General features: G+C 38.3%; 3 protein-coding genes across 19 annotated transcripts in view; 1 reads left to right on the top strand and 2 right to left on the bottom strand.

The window, feature by feature from the left end:
* The window catches only part of LOC108149337 (piezo-type mechanosensitive ion channel component), a 32,082-nt gene extending 13,360 nt beyond the window's left edge, over nt 1-18,722 (bottom strand). For 7 of the 17 annotated variants that reach the window (XM_017276806.2, XM_017276809.2, XM_017276814.2 and 4 more), the window contains exons 1-12: nt 18,291-18,722; nt 5,302-5,495; nt 4,708-4,972; nt 4,345-4,649; nt 3,640-3,766; nt 3,425-3,544; nt 3,187-3,349; nt 2,489-2,719; nt 1,652-1,708; nt 930-1,163; nt 671-868; nt 56-615 (exon numbers count right to left, since the gene is read on the bottom strand). In XM_017276806.2, coding sequence (XP_017132295.1) covers nt 56-615; nt 671-868; nt 930-1,163; nt 1,652-1,708; nt 2,489-2,719; nt 3,187-3,349; nt 3,425-3,544; nt 3,640-3,766; nt 4,345-4,649; nt 4,708-4,972; nt 5,302-5,365 — 2,324 coding nt within the window. In that variant the 5' untranslated portion in view covers nt 5,366-5,495; nt 18,291-18,722. The remainder of the gene's footprint in view (nt 1-55; nt 616-670; nt 869-929; nt 1,164-1,651; nt 1,709-2,488; nt 2,720-3,186; nt 3,350-3,424; nt 3,545-3,639; nt 3,767-4,344; nt 4,650-4,707; nt 4,973-5,301; nt 5,496-18,290) is intronic. The other 10 variants (XM_017276808.2, XM_017276810.2, XM_017276816.2 and 7 more) reach the window with 4 other exon arrangements.
* An 870-nt stretch (nt 18,723-19,592) lies between these two features.
* On the top strand, nt 19,593-20,228 carry LOC108149519 (acyl-CoA-binding protein). The gene is made up of 3 exons (XM_017277147.1): nt 19,593-19,724; nt 19,795-19,909; nt 19,969-20,228. Exons 1-3 carry the CDS (start codon nt 19,710-19,712, stop codon nt 20,109-20,111), a joined length of 273 nt encoding a protein of 90 aa, XP_017132636.1. The 5' UTR covers nt 19,593-19,709; the 3' UTR covers nt 20,112-20,228.
* LOC108149518 (rabenosyn-5) lies at nt 20,219-22,158 on the bottom strand. The gene is made up of 3 exons (XM_017277146.2): nt 21,255-22,158; nt 20,586-21,196; nt 20,219-20,529 (listed from the first exon to the last, which is right to left on the bottom strand). Exons 1-3 carry the CDS (start codon nt 21,919-21,921, stop codon nt 20,290-20,292), a joined length of 1,518 nt encoding a protein of 505 aa, XP_017132635.1. The 5' UTR covers nt 21,922-22,158; the 3' UTR covers nt 20,219-20,289.
* Nucleotides 22,159-22,345: the final 187 nt, after the last annotated feature.

Genomic DNA, 22,345 nt, shown 5'->3' with positions numbered 1-22,345 from the left:
CTCTAATATTTTTAAACATTATTTAATTTAATTTTAAATTAATATAATCACTTACAGCGTCTTGGACACATTGAGATAGTCATTCCAGTACGTATCGAACTTGTCGAACTGATATGTATAGATCAATATGAGTATGGACATGGCGTAGAAGATCAGGAACAGCCAGAAGCCGTACATGATCTTAACCCAGGCCTTGGACGAGGATTGAAAGACCAGCAAGAAGAATAGGAACAGGGCCATGTAGCAGATGCGGAAGACGGTCATGTTCTCCCCGGTGATCGCACAGAGGAAGATGACCAGCACCAGCAGCCAAATCCACAAGCGCACCAGCAGATTCTTGATCACATCGCCGGCCTTCTTTAGGAACTTTGAGGTCTTCTTGCCGTCGTTGATGAGGTAGCTGGAACCAGCCGATCCCACGGTGATCTGCAGCGGTGCAATGATGTCCGCCAGGGTGCTATCCCTCCGACGATCGCGCTTCTCCTTGAAGAACTGCCGCGACGTCACCCAAAACATCAGCACAAAGGCTGTCTTCACGATCAGCGGCACACACGGACGCATCTGGTTCTCGATGGGCCGTTCGAAGCCAATTTGCTGCAGGTTAATGCCCGCCGTCTGCAAATATGTCAGTACATTAGTTTAAATTCGCTTTTAAGTGACACAGTCGTACGGAAACCTTCGTCGGAAGTTCATTGTTGTTCAGATCCATGCCGTATATGTACTGGGCCACCAGTAGCGCCTCAGCATATAGGACAATAAATGGACTAGAACGCATCATGGCCTTCCGCTGATTGGGTATCATCCACAGCACATTGGCCCAAAGCAGCAGCACAAAAGTCAGCCAACTGTGGTAGACTATGGACCAGGCCTAGAAATAATATAATAACATATAAGTATATAAGTTTAAGAGATAGTAAGACAGAACTTGCCATCATCAGAATATTGGTGAATATATAGCTGTTCTGATAGATGAAACCCCCCACGCTGACGAACCCATACGATATCTGATCCAGTATGGAGGTGGTGGTGTTCTCCTGCTCCGACCGCTGCTCCATGGAGTCCAGCTGAATGTCATTGCCCCGTTGGATTGCACTGGGCGCCACCGAGGATCCACTCTCCACCGGTTGCGGTGTGCGCGACTTTCGTGTGCTTTGACGCACCAACTATATATAGAAAGTAATGCAATGAATTAGCTCAGAGCTCAAAGCAACCGATGCAGACATAAAGGATAGAGTTCAGCTTACTAATTTTGATATGTACATACAAAGAGTTCTAGAGTTCTAGGGCAACTACGGGTGTTAATGTTGATAGGTTACTATCCGGGTGAGGTTTGCTAACTATTTTTGGATCGCTTTAGCGGTGCTCTATGGCCCAGAACACACACACGTATGTACAGTCACACTTACGCGGTTAGTATCATGTTTAGTTTGAATTTGGTTAGGATTTCAGATGGTTTTACTAGGGCGATTAGTACTATAGAGAGCTAGATATGTTAGACGAGAACAATTCAACATCGACAAATGGGAAAAGTTGGGAGAGCTTAAGCCAAATGATACATAGAAAGACAGAGGCAGAGCTAATCTAGTGATAAGGGGGTTAGACTGGCAGAAGGATACACAGTATTGGCGCAAAGTGGAGTTAGTTTACGTACAGGCGTCGTCTCAGTCGGTTCATTCAACGTTGCACGCTGATCACGGCGCAAAGAAACCTAAAGCGGAAGTAATAAAAGAGAGAGCATAAACAAAAATCAAAAGAAAACCAAACATACGTAAACAAAAATGGCAGAAATGGCAGAAAAAATCGCAAAACAAGTGAGTCAGATTTCAGCAAAAGCGCACACAAATCAGCTCCAGTTGGCCCGAGTTTTGGGGTTAAACGTTAAAGCACAAACATTTAGTTGGGTTTTTTAGTCGGGTCAACTATAGTTGTGTATAGTGTTTGCATTACATCTATGTCCTGCATAAACTAAGCAGCATTTTAGTTTTATATTTATTATTAAAGATTTTTTTAAACCGCTACCAGAATTATTTAGGGCTTTATTTTTATATTTAAAGAAGTGATATAAATAATAATAATAAATCCTATTAAAATATTATTTTGGCAACAAAAAAAGATTTAATTAAAGTGTAAATTAAGTTGGATTTTTAGATGTCTCCCAAAACGAAAAAAAAAAGAATTAAAATAATGAAGAGGTTACAAAAATAACAGATTTTTAAAATGTCAAGACAGACATAAATCCCAAAAAACGCAATTTAAAATAGGCCAACGCAAATAAAAATGTTCAAGCTCGTCTTGAAAGTTTTCATCAAGTAATGTAAATTGATAATACTTTTCCGATGATAAACTTAAGTCGGCTTATTGGGAATTTTCTGTCCCTGATTCTCATATACCTATTCAACTTCATTGTCCCTAAAAAATATTCAACATTCACACGCCGAACCCAGATCGGCCAATGACAATCCCAATCCCAATCCACTCGCTCGCTTACACTCAAGCGCTGATTGCGGATTGTGGTCGATGCGGTAGTGGTGGTGGTGGTGGTAGTGGTGGTAATGGTGGCTCCACCTCCGCCAGGATTGGACCCATCCCGGCGACCACGTGAGGTCTGCGAGGTGAGCAGTGATAGCTGGCGGTTGACCTTGTTGCCGGTGGTGTTGCTGATGCTGCTGCTATTGCAATCTAGCTGCTGGCCAAAGGCGGTGGCGGGCTTCGATTCCACCTTTCAGGTGTTTAGGTGTTTAGGTGTTCAGATGTTTGGGTATTCAAGTGTTTTGGGTGTTCAGTTGTGGCGTGTTAGTGACAATTTAGTGTTAGGTGTTACAAGTGTTTGGTATGTTATTTGTAGCCGTGCAAAGAGAGTGTTGTGTTAGAAAAATTGAAATTGAAATAGTTTATCCGGATGCAAATGGCAGCAGAAGAAATTGAGAGCAAAAATTGAGAGCAGTTATAACTATGTCTTCAGATTGGTTGGTGGTTATGAACAAGACTGAGAAACAATGTTTTTAAAATATGTTAATATACAAAGGGATATCATTGTTATTACCCTTTATATTTATGCTCTATTTTACACCATTTATTTTCAGTCTTATTAATTTAAGCCTGCGATTAAGGTAAGGTAATCCGTGTTTCTCTAAACCAGCTGTTCGGAAATCAAAGAGCTTCAAGCACACCGTAATTGAAACTTACCCGTGGCTTAATAAGATGCTTGGTCGTCAGGGCCAGAACGAAATACGCAAAGAACAATGCAAACGGATTGAGGTACGAGTCCAGAGACAGCTTATTATTGTACAGAAACACTCGGATATCCGGCGAGCAGTAGGATTCAATCAGCGGTTCCAATCCAATCAAACTGATGGCCAGAGACAGATAAAAGTCAGATGATTCCCAATATACTATTGGTACCACGTCTCTGCCTTCAACTTACCGGGCTGTCAATGTGGTATGATTTAGGTGGCTCTGCATCCAGGGCGTCTGATAGGACACAATGGACAGGGAGTGCAGCACCAGGACGACCATCACGCAGCGCAGCAACAACGCAAAGCCCCTACAAAAACCAAACACAAAAAAAAGGTGCGAGAATACAAAGGAAAAGTCAGAAATGTTGTCCGTTGCCATCGAGGGCGCTGATGGGGCACGCACCGTTGCAGCGTCTGGCAGGTTGCCCAGTAGGTGCCGGCCAGCAGGAAAATGAGAAAGTAGAAGCCGCCTGGCACCGAGGGACGCAGCACGGCCGCAAAGAACAGCGTGGCCAGGCAGAACAGAGGAGCTGTGTCGATGGAAACGATTCATTAATTTTTATTGAAAAACATCTCATTCAAGGGCTTTTGCACAACTCTCTAGACGGTTGTTTAAAAAAAAACTATTGCAATATCCATTGGTGCCCCAGAAACACTTGGGATTTGAATTTTTAAATAAAGTTTTAATGGCTTTTCTTAGGAAATATTAAGTAAAAGATACTTTTTAGTTTGGATTTTGATTTGTTATCATAAAAAATCCTTCGGTAACACAAGAATTTATAGAGTCACAGTTCGGAATCTTGGCAGTTTTCAAAAGACTTATATTTGGATGGCTAAAAAAACCATTACTGAGGGGTTTATAACCATTACTAAAAGGTTTCTGGAGTTGGAATTGAATTTTGAAATAATGTACCAGACTCTTTTTATTAATAAAATTATATACTATTAAATTTGCTGACCATACAGAAATTAAAAAAAGAAGAGCTTAAAGGAGTTACTGTGGTTTAGAGTAAATTTGATCCGCTTTTGGGGGAATTATTTTAAACTTTTATCTAACAAAGTTGGTAGTGATTACTGAGACACGCCCATGCATGCTTCTTATACTCACAGATCTTGATCAATCCCTCGAAGTGGATGTGCTGGCTGATCATGGACACGCGTTTCCTCAGCTGCTGTTGCTGCTGCTGCAGTGGCGTGGTGGCCGTGGCCTGTTGCACATCACCGCCATTGGCATCTGGGGCGGGCGCTGGCGAGGATTGGGCGTTTTCCGCCTGTCCATCGACCACTTCGCCATTTTCCAGCTGCTCAGCACCGACGGGCTGTGAGGCCACACGCTTTACCGTGAGATAAGATCCCAGGGAAGTGGCAAAAACCAGCACCTCTGGCACCAGCCACTCGATAATGGCGAATGGCCTGGAAAACAGAATGTAGAATCAATAAATGAGAAGTTTGTGACCTCCAAAGTACCCACTGTAGATCGATAAAGCTCACGAAGCCAATGTGCCGCAGCAAGCGCTCACTGAACGAACAGTTGTAGATTGGTAGGGTGAGGCTGACCGCTAGAATCTGCAGCGTTATGTGACCCAAAAGGACCAGAGTGCTCAACGTCAGCAGGATGATGAAGAAGGCGGTAACAGATCCTTTGAAGTTGCGACGCGTGGCCAGAGGCACAAAGGGCGACACAAAGAACATCAGCAGGTACACAAAGGATATGCCCACTGGTCGCATCAGCGCAGCTGCAAAATTCAAGAAAATAGGAATAAGACACTTCAGTTTTAACAATTGATTTTAATTTATTATCAACTATAACCTATAACCCTAAATGACTGTGACTAAAATTTAAAGGATGTTCATAAATGCAAGTTTTATTAAAGTCTAACATTTGAAAATATATTAAGCTGGCTTTGGGCCTATTAAATTATAGCTAAAAAGTCAATAATAAAATAATAAATAAATCAATTTATTATAATTTTAAAGTTCCATTAAACAAACAAACAAATTTCAGGGAAGTCCAGATTATAAAATTGACTTTGCTCCATTGAATCAAAATACTATTCATACTAACCGAGGACCAGGACCGCCGGCACCACGATGCGCTGGAGCACCATGCACGCATAGCTGAAGACCATTTTGACGGATGCTCCCGCCTCCGTTCTCCTCCAGAAGCGTCTCCGGACTCAGACTCCGACTCCGACCCAGTAGCATTCATAAAAGCCTCAGCTTCGAGTGCAATTTGTTGCCACAAGCAGCGCAGAGCAGCTGGAAGGTAAGAAAGGAAACAAATTAGAATTCTATTTCAGTTAAAGGAACCCTGGGGAGCCTGTTGATATCCACTTTAAGACTTAAAGTTTATTAGTCCTTAATTAAGCGAACCCCAAAAAAACACAACTAATTTACGGATATAAACATTGACACACTTTTAATTAAGCCTGAAAAAAAAACACAAAATAAAATCAAGCTCGTGCTAAGAAGTGGGCGTGGCAGTCGGTAGTCACACGCTATCCCCGCCTTGGGTGGGGTTAGTTTCAATTTTCCTCATTTTCTTCCGCTTTCCACATTTTTCAGCTGCTAAAGAAGCGAGGAGTGGCCACGCAGCTCGAGCTTTATGGAGTAAATCGAGGAGACGGGGGTCACCGACAAGTTGGCTTATGGATAAATGTGTAATTGACATTCGATGGCACATAATGTGGCATTTATTCGAATACGGTTTAAACTAATGGTGCAGAAACTGCTGGGACAATGGGAAAAGCCATTCAGAAGGGATAATGGTAAACGAGCATGACAAACGTTTCAAGAGGAAAATATTTCATTCTTTATAAAAAGCTAAGTTAAATAAGGTAGCAAAGGAGCAATAAATATTATTGGAATGTATTTATTTTATAACTTTTGCTATTTGTAAATGTTATATTAAATATTGTAAAATATTTAAAGGTACAATACCACAACATTATAAAAAATAATCGATTTTTTTTAATTATTAAAGTAGGTCTGCCAAAACCTTTTGCTCTCTTGTTTTGTTTCTCTCATTTAATATTTGAAAAATTAAAACTCAGCTTCCTTGTATACTTCTTCTTTTCTACACTCAAGATAAAGAATTAGCTTAATCGAACAATGGTAAAACAAAAATAATGCTGAAATTTCGTTGAATCTAATCAGTAAAAATTGTTTTGCTTATTTACATATTTTTTTTAATCGGTCAGCCACATCCGATCGGTTTGGATAACACTTAAGAGTCGGATAAATTCCTGACCTGATGCCTCACAATAATAGAAATAATGCAAAATACAAAACGAGGCAAAAAACAAGCAAAAACATCAACAAAACTGCTAATTTCGCACACTTCAGTGAATGGCGAAAAAAGATCAAGAGCAAATGACGTAATTTGGCATGTACAAACACATTTTAATTCTTAATTTTTTTTGGCTAGGCTAACAAGAACAACAATGGAGCAAACAAAGAAAGCTACAACGAATGACAATTCGAGAGGAAGAGAGCAGCCGCCCACGCCGCCAACGTAAATATATCCGACATAATGTCAGCTAATAAGAGAGGCAGAAAATTCGAAAAAGAGCGTTTCTGGCAGTTGAGCCACCGAGCCGACAAACCTCAAGTGGTGCCACACCTAACCCCATAACCACCCGCCGCCCTTTTACAAACAAACAGATTCAGCTAGACAGAAATAAAAAAAAAAAGAATGATAGAAGCACAACAACCAGCCGGCAGAGCCTCAAATGACGATAAAAAGTAGTAGTAGGCATATAAAAAACAAAAAAAGCACTCTACTATTCCGGCAAAATAAATGCTGGCTGTGAAGGCTTGTTGGCGAGGGGGGCTGCAGGGTATTCCTGCCTGAGCAGATGTCTAATGGCACAATAATGCTGATGGAAATGCGTCTGTCTATATGGAAGTTTAACACACAATTACAGCAAAAAGTTTTCGTACCAAAGATAAAAGAGAGATAGCTTCGAAGGAAAGTATGTTGATGTCTATATATGTAAAGAGATTGCTTGATAAGTAAGCAGATAAGTTTGTTGATGATTTTTGCAAAAATGTTCTATAAAAGATAATGCTAGCAGATGTTATTCATAACGACTCACAATATCTGAGCAATGAATCATAAACTTAAAGATTCTAGAGTTGAATACTATTCCTACGAATTGTATTACGCTCTTTAACATATTTGTTTGATATTCTAATTTTCTTAATAGTCTGGGATAAAAACTAAGAATTTTTCGTGGTTTTGTTATTTTTTTACCCACTGTTGGGGGCATTACCGAAACGGAGTAGCCCATAATCAGAACTTTTTTCCACTTCCGACCGCGAGATGTGATCGGCACGTCGAATCGTTTCATCAAATTCGAATGAGACACGTGTTGCTTCTATGCTTTTTGAGGCTTGATTATGGGCCTAAAGGCACACACACCCCCTTTTTGGGGCCCCTCCCACCCGCAATGACAATGAATACGAAATGACTGAAGAAGGGGCTTTAACCAGCGTGTTATTCGCTACTAATTCATTTGCCATGCACGCATCGTCGATTGCTGAGCTGCTGCTGCTGCTGCTGGTTGGCATTATAGTATAAGCATTATAATGTATATGGATACGCAGATATATATGTGCCAATCGAGGGGCCAGCTGCTGTTGTCTGTTCGCAATGATGGGGCTGCCTTTATCTGTGGCCTGTTGCTGCCACATATTGTGTTTTCGTTTTCTATTCCAATTTCAAACTGAATTTACATTTCCAAATGTTTATTGTCTTTCCATTTGATTCGCCAGAGAAAGAATATCAAACACAAGTAGCATTTGCATGTGCTTTTATTGGGTTAACTTGGCACACATATTTGCAACGGATACTTCAATGTCGTTGTCGGTATTGAGATGTGCCATTGTTAGACATGGTCAATACAAATGAAATGCATGTTCTGACACTTAAAAACAAACATAAACATTTGCATTAGATGGAACGCAGACAGCTGGGGGCGAAATGTTTCAGAGTGCGGTCCATGTGGCGTATACGTGATTTAAAAGTACTTCATCCAAATAAATCACTTTTAAACATTAAAATGTTGCATTTGCAAAATGTTGCAAAGTGCCACAAAAACAAGTGTATTTTTTTATTGTCTTGTTTTGAGATATTCGCATCCCTCACACTTTTGTATACTTTTGACTGTGTTTATCGTTAAAATATTCTTAAATTATTAAGATGAAAGCTTGTTAAATCCCCCTTTTTCTGAAGTGTTTAAATTTTTTTAAATACTCTAAAAAATGTCTAACAAAATACTCCATTTTAAATCCTTCATTTAATTCCAACCCACTTTAACTTTCTCGAAGTTTCTGAATAACTAAGATGAAATGTCTTATCTTAAGCGGCTTACATGAATAACGAAATTGAGCTGCAAGCGGAGAACGCAATTGCCAGTCTGCTATCATCTCGCGCTCAACCCGACCTTCATCCTCGTCTTGGAAGCCGCTCCCGCACCACACTTCTGGCATTCATTAGCGCAGCTTCATTGCCAAGTCTGGCAGCCACTTGAACTTTGTCCGGGCGTTGGCATCCCCGGGCACAAGTCTTGCAATAATATTTGCAATTCTATTTTCCCAAGTGCAGTGGGCGAAACGGAAAAGTCGGAAAAACGTTGACAAAGTCTACTAATCTCTGTCCAGTTAGTCGGTTTTCTATCCCTTGCCGCGTGTCTGCGACCCATTAATTGACCATTAATTACAAATGTCCAACGACGAGTGGCTTGAGCATTTCTTTTTTCCGTCCATTTTCAACTTGCTCTATTTATAGTGTCCACTTTTTTTATTATTGGGGTTTAGTACTTTTTTAGAGTCTCGTAATCTCGGAACTGTTGTGGAGGGTTGGTTTAGCTCTCCCTGTATTTTTTTTTTTAACTTTTTGCTGCAATTGTTGCTATAAACACATTTATGTCACACGGGTGCATGTCACACGCTTAGATTCTGGTTCCACTTTTCGGATGATGACGTCACTTTGTTTGACGACTGTCAATGTCACTGTACGGGCAATTGTTAACCCCTTGTTGCCGGGCTGGAGCTTTAAAAGAAAAATCTATCCAAGAATCAAAGCATAATTACTTAAAAACACGCAATACTCGTTCTCAAAATAGGGAGAAGCAAAAAAAGTGAACAAATTTCTTTTGACATTCTTCGTGTGCGTTTGACAAGTAAGCTCGCCCCTTAAAAGCGCAAAAAGCGGAAAACATCTCATGCCATTTTTCTACATTAAGTTGAACAAAAACTGAAAAGCAAGAAAAAAGTCAGCATAAAATGTTCCTCTGGAAAAGCGTCCGGTAGATAGTTATTAAAAAGTTGGCTTAAATACCATACATTTTTGGCAATTGCTTATTAAGAATGTACGGAGAGGAAATACAAAACAAAGTTTTTCAGTTTTTTATTTTGAGTAAAAAAAAGTTTAAAAAATGACCTTTTAGTATTGATAAAAATTAAAAATGTAAAGAATTCTTGGAATTCTTAATTTTAAAGCCAATTTTCTTATCTGAGCAGCAGCAGACAGCAGCTTTAAAGGTCACAATATATTTCATTACGAATGTCAAGCAAAAATTAATTATATTTCGAGTATCATTCCAGCCCGCATTGATCAACAAGGGTTAATTGAATAACACAATTTATGGTTAATAAATCCAAATGGAATCGGTTGTTTCATATGCACCGGGAGAAGTTGCGACGCCATCTGGCCAAGATTTGGGTCACTTTCAGCGTTGTTTTCCTTGCTCTTTTATGCAGAGCACGGGTAAGGGCCGTTCTTACAATTACGTATACGTAAATTTCACAAGGGAAATTAATTTCAAAGTGGTTGCGACCCCAGACACACACACAGACACACATACACTTATGACGAAGGGCAGAAAGAGTGAGCTAATGGCCCAACAAGCTGTGGCCAACGCCTTCGTTTCACTCAAAGTGACAGGAGATGGCCAAGAAGCGGGAAGCGGGACGCAGGAGCTGTGGAGGCGGCACAACCAAACTGCATATTCGTCTCTGGTCTTGGCCTACATTTATCTTGGCGACCGAGCCCCCAAAAACCGCACACGACGTGGAAAAATAATACAATAATCTTTAATCACAATAAATATATATAAACTCGCCAGTTTTCGTTACAAATATGATTTTATAAGTCAAAGTATATTTTTATTTATTTCATTTAAATCAAGTTTATTCAAAATATTAAAAAATTATGTAAGTTTATTGTTTGTATTATATTATTGTGAACTATCCATTTCAATCTGACATTGTGGATACATCGAAGAGATTAAAAATCCATTCCCTTAAAGTATAAACTCTAAACTGGTACGCAACCCGCACAATTTAACGAGGCATTTGTTGACTTTGGCCCATGGTAAACGGCACCTGCTGTGCACAAAAGGGTAAAGAACAGCAGGGGGTAATAAACGATGCGGCCTGTGGATTCTCCATAGTGTGCAAATATCATAAAATGTGCAGCGCGCTTCTCTGTTTGACCTGTCAGAGCATATTACACATCCGCCATGTGTGCTGTGTGTGTCTAAAACAAGAGGAGGAGAGCTAAGGAATTGCTTCTGCCATGTTGTCCATTAACAAACAATTTGGCTGATGCATTCGGGCAAAAGAACAGAAGCAGTTAGTTACGCTGTCGTTTTCATGGTTTTTTTTTTGCGGGATTTTTTATTCCTTTTCCCTTTTTTAATCCATTTGAAAGGCTAAAGCGCGCGTAGCACGTACACTCGCCGACATGTGTGCAATTACTCCGCCCTGAAAATTGTCGCGTCCAGCTAACGCGACATTAATCGTGACAAATGTAGCAAAATGGTAATGGACTGGTCACGACTATATCCTTCGGCACATCCATTTCACTTTCCATTTCATTTGGCCTGTCGTAAAAAACTTTTTTATAAGGTCTATGACAGTTGCCTTTGCCTTTTACTTGCTAATTTCATTACTCTCTGACCCCGGTTAAAAAAAAGAGGAGGATTCTTTTGGCTGAAAGCACCATTAAAGCCCGCAAAATGTCATATTCCCCTCATTCATCATCATATATCAACGGAATAGTTTGTCCAACCTTCATTCCATTCCTTAATTCCGTAGAGAAGACACGCAACAGTTTTTTCCAGACACTTTTCTTTGAAAATTTGGGGGCAGGGAATGCGGGGCAGGCTGTCAAATGAGTGTCGTCCTGACAGGCGGTCCTTAGGATTATGACCTGACATTAACATGCTTGCAAATAGTTGACTTCAGGGACACAGTTGAGTCAACAGGTTAGGGGAAACATTTTATTTAAGTGGAGGTAGGGCTTGTCATAGTACGTCGAAAGTTATCTAACAAGTTTGTTAAAAACTTTTGGGCAAGACAAAGTTTTTCAAATGATATTTATTTAATTATTTATGTATTTGCACTCTGGCATAGAAATATGACTTTTTTCACTCTTTTGGGAACTGTGCAACAGCGAATTTTAATTGGTTATGGACCTTGCAAGGTCCAACCTTTTATGTTACCAATACCTACACTGGTAAAAAAAAAGTAGTAAATTTAAATATTTTGTATTCAATTTAAATATTTTTCGCTTTGATTTTCATCCAAATCCGTTTATATTTACTTTAAATATGCACCATATTAATTTGATTTTCGAATTTAATTTAAATACTTACAGAGTAATTTTCAATATTTTTAATATTTAATTTAAATTTGGTCCATATTTAAGTTAAACATAATTCATAGTTAAATTAAACACGATGCGTATTTGTTTTAAATATTAAAACATTTAATTTAACTAGAAATCGTATTTGAAGCAATAATGAAACATGTTTGTTTTAAATATTAAAATATTTAATTTAAGTATAAACCGTATTTAAATTAATATGAAATAAATTTAAGTTAAATACGGTGCATCTTTGTTTTAAATATTAAAATATTTAATTTGATTTATAATCGTATTTAATGTTAACATCTATAAATTAAATATTCCAAACTTAAATACAGTGCAATTCATATTTAATTTTAATAACAATTTCACTGAATTTAAATATTAAAGTATTTAGTTTAAATATGAATTATATAACATGTATTATTTAGCGTTTTAAATATAAATATTTATTATATTTAAATCAAATGCAGGGTATATTCATTTAAATTATTCAAAACCGTTTATTAACATAAGAAAAACATTGTACATTTTTTTTTGTAATCATTTTATTTAAGCAAAATTTATATACAGTACGGCCTATATAGTTTATCAAAGAACGTATTTGCTTTGTGGCTTTTTACAAACATACACGGTTGAACTGTTTTTAAATTCGAATAGTTTTTACCGACAGATTCTGCAATCCTTTGGCGATAGTCGGCAATGGAGTTCACTTGAAGGACTAGACTTTCCAGGGAGTTCTGGTTTTTGATGCTTTTGAAGAGTACCATGTATTGGGCGGTAAAATTGAGGGGAGCAGGTTAGTCAAAATAAAGTCTGATGAAAAAGAAATAAAAGAAAGACAAAAATAAGAATTTTAATTAAAAAATAAAACAATATATTTCATAATGTAATTTACCAATAGTCTCTGAATTCTTGGAATTCATAAACAGCTTCCTTCTGTTCACGTTGTGGATATTATACGCATAGTACTGTTGTATTTCCTTCTTAAACGCTTCCCATTTTGAAGCTAATGCGCCTTTCCTTTCCAGGGAACATTAAATTAAAATCGATTTGTATCTGAAATTAGATTTTTTTTCTTAACTTGGGTTTTTCCAAGTCATATTACGGTATCACCAGGGATTGTTTTATGCTAATTTATTGTTATTATTATCCATTTGATTGATTTTATTTTTTAAAATATTAATATTACTTTGTAATATTTTAAAAAATCAAATCAAGTATTCGCTTTTTTTTTGTTAATTTTTTTGGGCGGTAACTAAAACGCTGCACATACATACATGCATATGTAGAAACATGTTTACACAGCGTGCGTATGTATGTACATAACATTACCACATTTATATTTTTATTGTTAGATCGGTACTTACCAAATAGTTATGCTTCCGAAGCTTAAAATTAATCTTGGCGTGATCTTTATCTTGAGGGTTAATTATGTTAAACTAGATCGCGGTAAAATACACAGTTAATATGTATGTGAATAACTCTAGAAGATATTTGTTTTTAAATATTCTCACACACTTACATACAAATATATGCATGTATGTGCAGAGTCCGTTAACCGTTTCTAGTGGCTTCCAAACTAAATCTAACGCCAATTAAGCGGTAAACGAACGCTGCACATACATATATATGTACATGCATACCAACACATGTACATACATATATATATCAAGCGTGGGTATAAAGCCTAAAACAAATTTATTGCAGAATTATTCACCCAATAACGTGTAAGAATCGCGATCCAGATTAATTATTTTAGCACTTCACTATCTTTGATTTGTGTTTCTGATGAGATCGCGGCATCAGCAATTAAACTTTAATTTTCACTACACGACACAACAACTGCGACTTAGAAATGATGGCACGCGCCGTGCAATGCTGAATACGAAGAGAAGTGATCTGGTCACACATATGTACATATGTGTGTGTGAATCCGTTTCAAAGAAACAGCGAATAACGGAGAAAAAAGACCGCTAAAAATGCGCATTTAGAATTTGTTATACACATATGTATGTATGTATGTATAATTATGACTTTTGTTCCATTTATTTAACATTATTTTAATTTAGTTACGAACGTAATAAATTTAAGAGTTTCGTCTAAATTAATGGAACAAAACAAAAAATTAAAATATAATTTTTGTATTTATTTTTAAATATAAAATGCGGGCCTCGACTACAACTTTAAATTAAATAGGAATAATATTTAAAGTAACAAAAACAATATTTAAATTTAATTTGTTATGTATAACGAATAATATTAAATTTAAATATTGAGCAATTTCAATATAATACTTTAAACATAGATATTAATACAAATAATATTAGATTTAAATTTAAAAATATTAAGTACCATATTTATTAAATATATTTCGCTAAGATTGAGCTATTGAAATTTAATTGACAATATCAACTGTAATAATGTTTTGTTTATTGTAAAAATCATTAAAAACTCAAAATAATTTTCAGTTTTCGTACTATAATTAAATATGACACATTCTTAATTTGACTATGTTTTTTTTCAGTCTGAAAATTTTCAATTTTAATATGATAAAATTTAAAACAAATTGCCCAAAATTTAAACTCAATATTTACCGCATTGATTTAAATATTTTTATATTAAATTATGGAATTTAATACGTTTTGTATTTAATTTTAATATTTTTATATTTACTTTAAATATGAAATACGCATTTTACAATTCAATATGCGCATATTTATTTTTACTATTCCATTTTTTTACCAGTGTAAAGGCCCTTATTGAGTCCACATTGCTTTCAACTATTTTGGGCATCTTTGCTTATCTGAGAACTTGATGCCGTACATGCAGAAAATGTTCTTTATAAATAAATGCCTGACTGGCAGTGAAGCGTGGCCACAGCCAGCCAAACGCGCCATTGCACACTTTGTAAGAAGGCATTCAAGATCGCAAAATGAAGAGTGCAGTACATAAAGTGAATGATAACTGAGATGAAAATTCAATGAAAATTCGAAACCCAGACGCTGTCATATTCCCACGGCCTTCAAAAACTTGCAAAATAATCCGAAACAAAAACATTCACGCATGAGAAGTCAACCAGCTAGGAATCATCTACATATACACCGTACTAAGAACTATCCGATTATATATTATATCTAAATAAATGTGTGGTGTGCCAATACAAGCGAATATTTATTTTATTTTCTGATTGCAGGCCCCACACCCACAAAGCGACGATAAGCTGAATTTAATTTTGTTTCTGATAGAAATAAAACTGTCTGCGATAAAACTAAAATTTAATTAAGGCATTTAGAACCGGTGACAGCTAGAGTGGAAAAGAAGGAAACTCATGCATTAATAAAATTGTAAAATATGTTGTTGGTATGTGCTTGAATCGCTAAAATAAAGCTAAATCGAAAACAAGTTCTGTGGTGGCGACCGGCAGATGACTAAATTCAAAACCCGACTCAGACACTGTGAGAGTTTTGTTTTATTGTACCTAAATAGACGCTTATATATGCCTCTGTGTTTGGGGGTACATATACCACTACTGTTCCGTGTGCGATGACGCAACAACGCATAAAATGTTAAGGAATTCGTTTGCTTTATATTATTTTTCTTGCTCGCCTCTGGCAGCAGCATTTTGTTGAAGTATTTTAGTTCAAAAAAGGCCACGACAAGGCAAAGGCCAAGAGAGCAGGTAGGAAAACGAGGAGGAAACAATAACATCTGCTGCATATCGCCTCCTTAAAATGCATCCTTTTACCTGTAGGTCATGGGCCGAAAAACCGGAAAGGTGAGGATGCCACTGCGGATAAGACAGAGTCATGTTTTTGACATGGTGGGTTAGAAAAAGGGTTTTAGTCTTTTACAACTCACTAGTTATTACTCTTTTAGAAAAACTTTTATATTTTAAGCCGAAGCTTCTTAAATCTTGTTAATACATTATAACTCATTAAGCCTTTAATTATTATAGATTTATTAGCACTGAAAATTGGTAAATAAATTTAAACCAAAGTTTCATATCTTTGAAATTTAAAAAGCTTTAAAGCCCACTTTGTTCCCAGCATACAATGATAACCATTTCTATACGCTTCAGTGGAAGCCGGACACCATTTTTCAGGCATCAAATCGAACGTGAATTCATTTTCTCCATATGCCAATTCAATATATTCCACGTGGATTTTTTTTAAACGGGTTCTATGTAAAAATCGAATACCAAATATGCTAAAATAGGGCCAGAGGGAGAAGGACCCAGTGAACACAAAAGAAAAATCGCAGTGGCATCGTCGAGCGACAAACAAAACAAGCTGAAAAAATAACTGCAGCTGTTGCAGTTTTATAAATGTGGTTCCCCAAAATCCTACTCCCTGCGCCACCCATTCAAAAAAGATACCTTTTCTATCTGCACACACATATAGTATATGGTATATAGCTTATAGAATGGGGTAGAAGTGACTGGTCTGTTGTCGCTCGGTTGGTTTGCTCTCCACAATAAAAGTGAAATTTTCTCGTGCCAAATTTCGTTGACGGCGGGTGGGTCTTCCGTGGTAACGACTGTTAGGCACTGACACTGAAACAGTTTGTGGATAACTTTTCCGACGTTGCACAGAGCAACATAAACTAATTGCAACAACATTTCCGTTCGCTCTGCAGCCAAGAAGTAATCAAAAAAGCTACTTTGATAAATGAAATGAGAACTAATGATAGCAAACTAAAGATGTTCTTCCTCTTGTTGGCAATTAATCAATGTGGCTATTGCTCCTCCCATGCATCCAAGTTGAATGGCTTATTTTGTGTATATCTCTGAGTTTCCATCATTTAAATTTTGAAAAGACTTTTTCGGAACCAACTGAGAGGCAAACAGCCGCAGATCACAACAAAATGTTGTTCAAAAAAACGTAAAAATTTAACTAAACAGACTTGAAGAACACACGCCGAAACCAAAGTTCAATTTCATTGATCTGATTAAGAATCAAATATAAAAAGGCAAATGGTAATTTTTAAAAATATTCATGAAGTCATCAGTAGCATCTGGAATTAGTGTTTTATTAAGAAAACAAATACATATAAGTTCCCAAGCCGTGATAATGCCACAGGTCTAGTCGAGGGTCCCACGGCCTGAAATGCGTCATTTATTGATTGCAAATATATATATGGGAACGCAACAAGCGACACCGAAGACAAAAGCTATAACCAAATCGGATGCAATGCATCATTCGGAAATGAGTCAATAAGTAGGGAATTTTAAATTGATGTAACCCTAGAAAGAAGTCTACAAAGTGTTTGTTTGTCAAATAAAAATTAATTTCAGAGAGATAAAACTAAATTTTTCAAAAAAATGATTACCCATTTTCCAGTATTTTGTTGTATTCTAATCTTTGTTTGTTTGAGTATGTAATTGTTCGATTCTGATCTTAATTTACACCCAAATCACCTGGCTACCAGTTCCTACTTCAAGTGTGTAAATATTAAACAAATGGTTGCATTACCCTAAATAACAAACGGCAGGTCGTGGGCCTCATGCCATATGCTCAAGACTGCAAGCTCAAGACTGATAACGCAGAACCCTCTGTTTTTATATTCTTACTCATACATACATATGTATGTATATAGGATAACAGCTGCAGTCAGAATACTAGTATTAGTTTACCAAATAGAATATAAAAAAAATTAAACACTTTTTAAACAATTCATTTTTAAGCAATTTAAAAAATAAATCGTATTGATATATCAATATTTGGAAATTTAAATTTTGTAAATTTTAAAATCTTTTATTATTTTGTTGGCAATTGCGTTCCCAACGTGTGATTAGATTATCGCCCGCTTCTGAACGCCTCATCCGTGACCATGAGTAGTCTGGCTTTAAAAGCTATTGGGTCAACAGTTCTGCGACGGCGTTATCGGCGCATTTGAAAGGGAATACTTGTTTTAGGAAGGGGTAACTACTTAACCGCTTATCTCCCCGGTGAAATGTAAATAAATGAAAGTTATTTACGCTGATTTGACACTTTTTGTGCCTGCGCCAATTCCTCAAACTAATTGACACAGATAAACGTGTAGGAATGAATCTAAAAAACTTGCAGTTCGTTAATGAAATTAAAAATAGATCAACAGCTGAAAATACTCAGTGTGTGAGAGAGACAGGGCGATTAAAAGTAGCCAGAAAAGTCAAACAAAAGCAAACAGGGGAAAACAAGAAGGGAATAAAGAAAAACACTAAGAACTAGAACATGGGAAATCAGAATGAAAAATCAAATGTGGTTTCTCGTTTGTTTGATCTTCACGCTTGTTCATTGTAAATCTCGAATATGTTAACCAGCGACAAGGCCTTCACTTTTTAGCGCTCTTTTCGAGTTGCTAGGCAGTTGGAGTTGAGCAAAACAAAAAAACATGTAACTTGAACGGTGTCTTACCACATTTGCATAAGCTCTGCGAAGGAGACCACAACAAAAACAAACGAAAACGATTTTTACCGATTTATCAACCTTACGCACTCTAAACCATTAACTTTCTTTCTTTTAATGACCTTTTCAGATCTTTTTCGATCACTTTTGCTCACTTTTCACAGCTTTTTTTTGTCGGTGCAAAAAAACTTTGGATTATTTGGTAAGCACTTAGCGCATTTGTTATTGTTTCGAATCGGCTTCGATTTTTACAGGCGACGCGTGCTGTTGCGCGAATCCGCGTTTGCTGACCGATTTGGGTTGAGAACTGTATAGCGTAGTATCCGTGTGCTTTGCAGGAACCCCAAATGGCGTTAATGTAACATTTCCTCCCGGCGAATTGTGCACTTTTTTGTTACTTTTAGCGGAGCACCGAAAACACGGACAGCGCGGATGAAAACATTTCGATTTGAGTGGGTGTTTGAGCGTTGCGGGCACCTTTTATACCCTCGGTGAGAGCGACTCAAAACCACTCTCTTTCGCTCTCCCGCTCTTTTGATACGTTTGTACGAAGCCCATCTCTTGTAAATACGTGTCAGCATATAAATAATTTTAAGTATGTTGCTTAAAAACATATAATAGTTAAGCACTAATTTTCTGGGTGTTAATAAATAAGTTAATGTAAATAGTTTTAATATTATATTATATTAGAGATAAACTATCACCATTATGTAAATATCGATAAGAAACGGTCCAATAGGAATGTGGTGCGATCACTAACAAGAATACACTCTTTTAAACAAGAAGTTGGAATTAGGAAAATTAGAGTTGTACATTAAAAATTTATTTTATCCTCAAAACTTTTCGACAAACATCTGGCATAATATTTAAATTTATAGTTCATGAAATTAAGTGCATAAACATAAATGAGTAAGTTTCTCTCTCTCTTTTGCGCTCAAGTCCGAGAAAATGAGTGGCATGGGAACATTATTTATTTTTTGTAAAATAATTTACAAGAAATATTAAACATAAGTTAACATTTTTAATAAAGTAATTAAAACTTATTTATTTTTTTGTCGCACAAAAAGAATTTAAATGGAAAAATGTTAAGGAATTCAACACCTTTTCAAACGAAAGTTAAAGATAACTTTGATATCTGTAGAACGGCTACTGAATTAATATAATAATTAATATAATTGTGATTGGACGATTCTATGATAAAATCAACATCCTGAATGCATGCATTTCTCAACAAGTATCTCAAGTTAAATCTTAGGTATAGATTGCCAGACCGGCAAAATAAGTATCGTTGGGTTGCCGGAGAGCTGAAACGAAAATTTGTGTGGCATGTTTAATTTCTCAACTATTGGTCACACCAAATAATAGACCTACCTTTTTTGCAATATTTTTCCAAAGATAAACTTCCGCTAGATAGAAATACTAGAAAATATGTCCGAATTGCAGGTAAGTCGGGATAACTGCTTGCAAGTTGTCTCGTTGTCAAAGTGTAACCCTCTAAATGGTAATTCCACAGGAATTCAACCAGGCCGCCGAGGATGTGAAGAATCTGAACACCACACCCGCGGACAATGACCTTTTGGAGCTCTACAGCCTGTACAAACAGGCCACAGTGGGGGATTGCAATACTGGTGGGTCTTGAAAATCATATAACAATAGTGTAACAATAATATATCGGAATCCTATTCAGATAAACCCGGCTTCCTGGATTTCAAGGGTAAGGCCAAGTGGGAGGCATGGAATAACCGCAAGGGATTGAGCAATGCCGATGCCCAGGCCGCCTACATTACTAAGGTCAAGGCCTTGATCGCAGCCGTGGGCCTAAAGTCCTAGATTTAATCTCCAAAGGATACTGCATTGATATTGCATTTTAAAATCTCAGTTGTCGTCAAACGCACAATTTTCGATTTTCCAGTGTACACGCACAATATACACCACTATAACGCGTAACATAGAGCATTTAATTTGTCATAGCGGGAATGGTTATATATTCTACTATATAGGATACTGCTTAGGCTTCCGTGGGTGAGGCGGGCGTGCTGCCCTGGGAATAGCGCTGTCGCTCGTACACCTCGCGCTGCAGCTCGCGAAGATTCAGCTCCAGTGTCTCCACCACCTCAAAGTTCATGTCCTGGCGCGCCTGTTTAATATAGCCCTTGATGATGTTGATCTGCTCGATCAGCGGATCGTCTAGGTTAGACTTGCTGGCCGCCTGCGGTGCCGACCAGTTGGTCAGGGATTGAAGATCCGACTGGGGAGCAGATGAAGATAGAGGAGATGTTTTGCCAGAAATCATAAGTAACTTACCCCCTGGGCGAAGGAACCGCTTTCTGGACCCGGAACTGCAACTCCCGATTGATTTGCTGCCATATTGTTTCGCTCGTAGGCTTCCATGGCCATGCGCTGCTCGGTGAGGATACGTTGCTGCGTCTCCATTCGCCGACGCTCCTGCATCTGACGGATGTGCGCCTCCTCCGGAAGCGGCGGCAGCGACAGCATGCGTTCCTTGATGGCTTGGATGCAGCCCAACCGAATGGCCTTCTTCAAAGCCTCCTCTCGGCTGCCTGGCTCACAAAATATAGCCAGGATGCGCTTGCTCCGCATGTCCATTGCCTCGGCCACTTGTCCAATTTTGCCGCGCAAAGCACCCGCATCCGCCAGCGTGAAGATAGTGTCCCCTTCGTTAAGGCTGTTGATGATCTTCAGATACATGTCCAGATCGGGGGTTACTTCCTTCTGCAGCTGGCGGATCTGTTCGTACACCTGTGTGAGGAGCGGGCGACAGGTGCGACTCTCGTGCATGTCCCTTCGCGTGTCCAGCAGCCAGAGGCAGTGTTCGCACAGCCGGATGGCGTTCTCATGTTGATGCAGCTGCTGGAGCGGCTCACTTCTTGTGGTGGAGAGACTGGCCAGTTGCACTGCAGGATTAGAAAGAGATGAGAAAACCAATAAAATTGAATTGTTAAGCTGACTAACTGGCATCCTCCAGGGGCAGGAACTTGGAGCAGTCGTTGCACATGATTCCACCACACAAACGGCAGTGGTGCTGTCTCCGGGCAATGTGGAAACTCTTGGCGCAGCTGGGGCACAACTTCACGGAACTGCCATCCAGCCAGGCCACAGTCTGCTGCTCGTGCTGCCGCCGCTGCACTGAATCCGCAGGCAAATCCTTCAGCAGTCGGTGCAGCCGTATGATCAACTTGTTCGTTTCGCTGGCATATCGCTCCAGGCGGGGATTTCGGATGGACTGGAAGTACTCGAAGTGGGAGCACTCGGCACCCGGCTGCTGCCTGGCCATGTGGTTGAATACGTTGAGTCGAGAGCGAGCATTGCTGGGTCCATTGCGATCGCCATTGCCATTGGGATTCTTGGCAGCCGTCGAAGCGGATGAGCCTCCTGGCGAGGCTGCAGCGGCTCCCTTTTCATCCTCAAAGGGGTTCAATATCTTCTTTTTGGCCTTGCTGAAGATGTCTTTGAAGGATTTTAGGGCCGCCTCCTCTTCGGCGTGCTGACGGGCAAAGTGATCCGTGAGCACATCGATGGACTTCAGGTCAGCCCGGCAGATGGGACAAAGGAAACCCTCCAGGATCTCCCCGCTGGCCGAGCTTTGGTCCTCATCGCTGTCGAAAGGATTCCCAGACATTCCGGCGATGAGTAATCGTGAATTTTTTGGTGGGTGTGCTTTGTTGTGGTTTCCACCCCGAAAAACTAATAGTTTAAGACTTTTTTTCTTTCCTAAGGCGATGGCATGACGGCAGATACTTTTCTTCGAGTTATCTACTCAATGTATTTGGCTTTTCTTTCTACAAACTAATTAATTTAATTTTTTGCCTAATATTTCCTCAAATTATCAACATCAGTTAACTCTTCTTCAAGCCAAATGCCAGTCACTGGAAAATGATAAGTAAGGGCTGCTGCAGGTGCGATTTAAAAAAAGCCCAGCAACGATACATTTTTAAAAAACGTAAAATATTTACCTAGTTAAAGTGCTTTTAATATATAGCTTAAATTGATTTATTTTTTTCTTCACCAAAACAACAGACAAGCCACAATGGCAAAATTCTTAG

This window comes from Drosophila elegans, unplaced genomic scaffold (genome assembly GCF_018152505.1).
Source record: "Drosophila elegans isolate 14027-0461.03 unplaced genomic scaffold, ASM1815250v1 contig_814, whole genome shotgun sequence".
Classification (NCBI taxonomy): Eukaryota; Metazoa; Arthropoda; class Insecta; order Diptera; family Drosophilidae; genus Drosophila; species Drosophila elegans.
The sequence above is the reverse complement of the archived record's forward strand: the minus strand, read 5'-3'. Positions and strand labels throughout refer to the sequence as shown.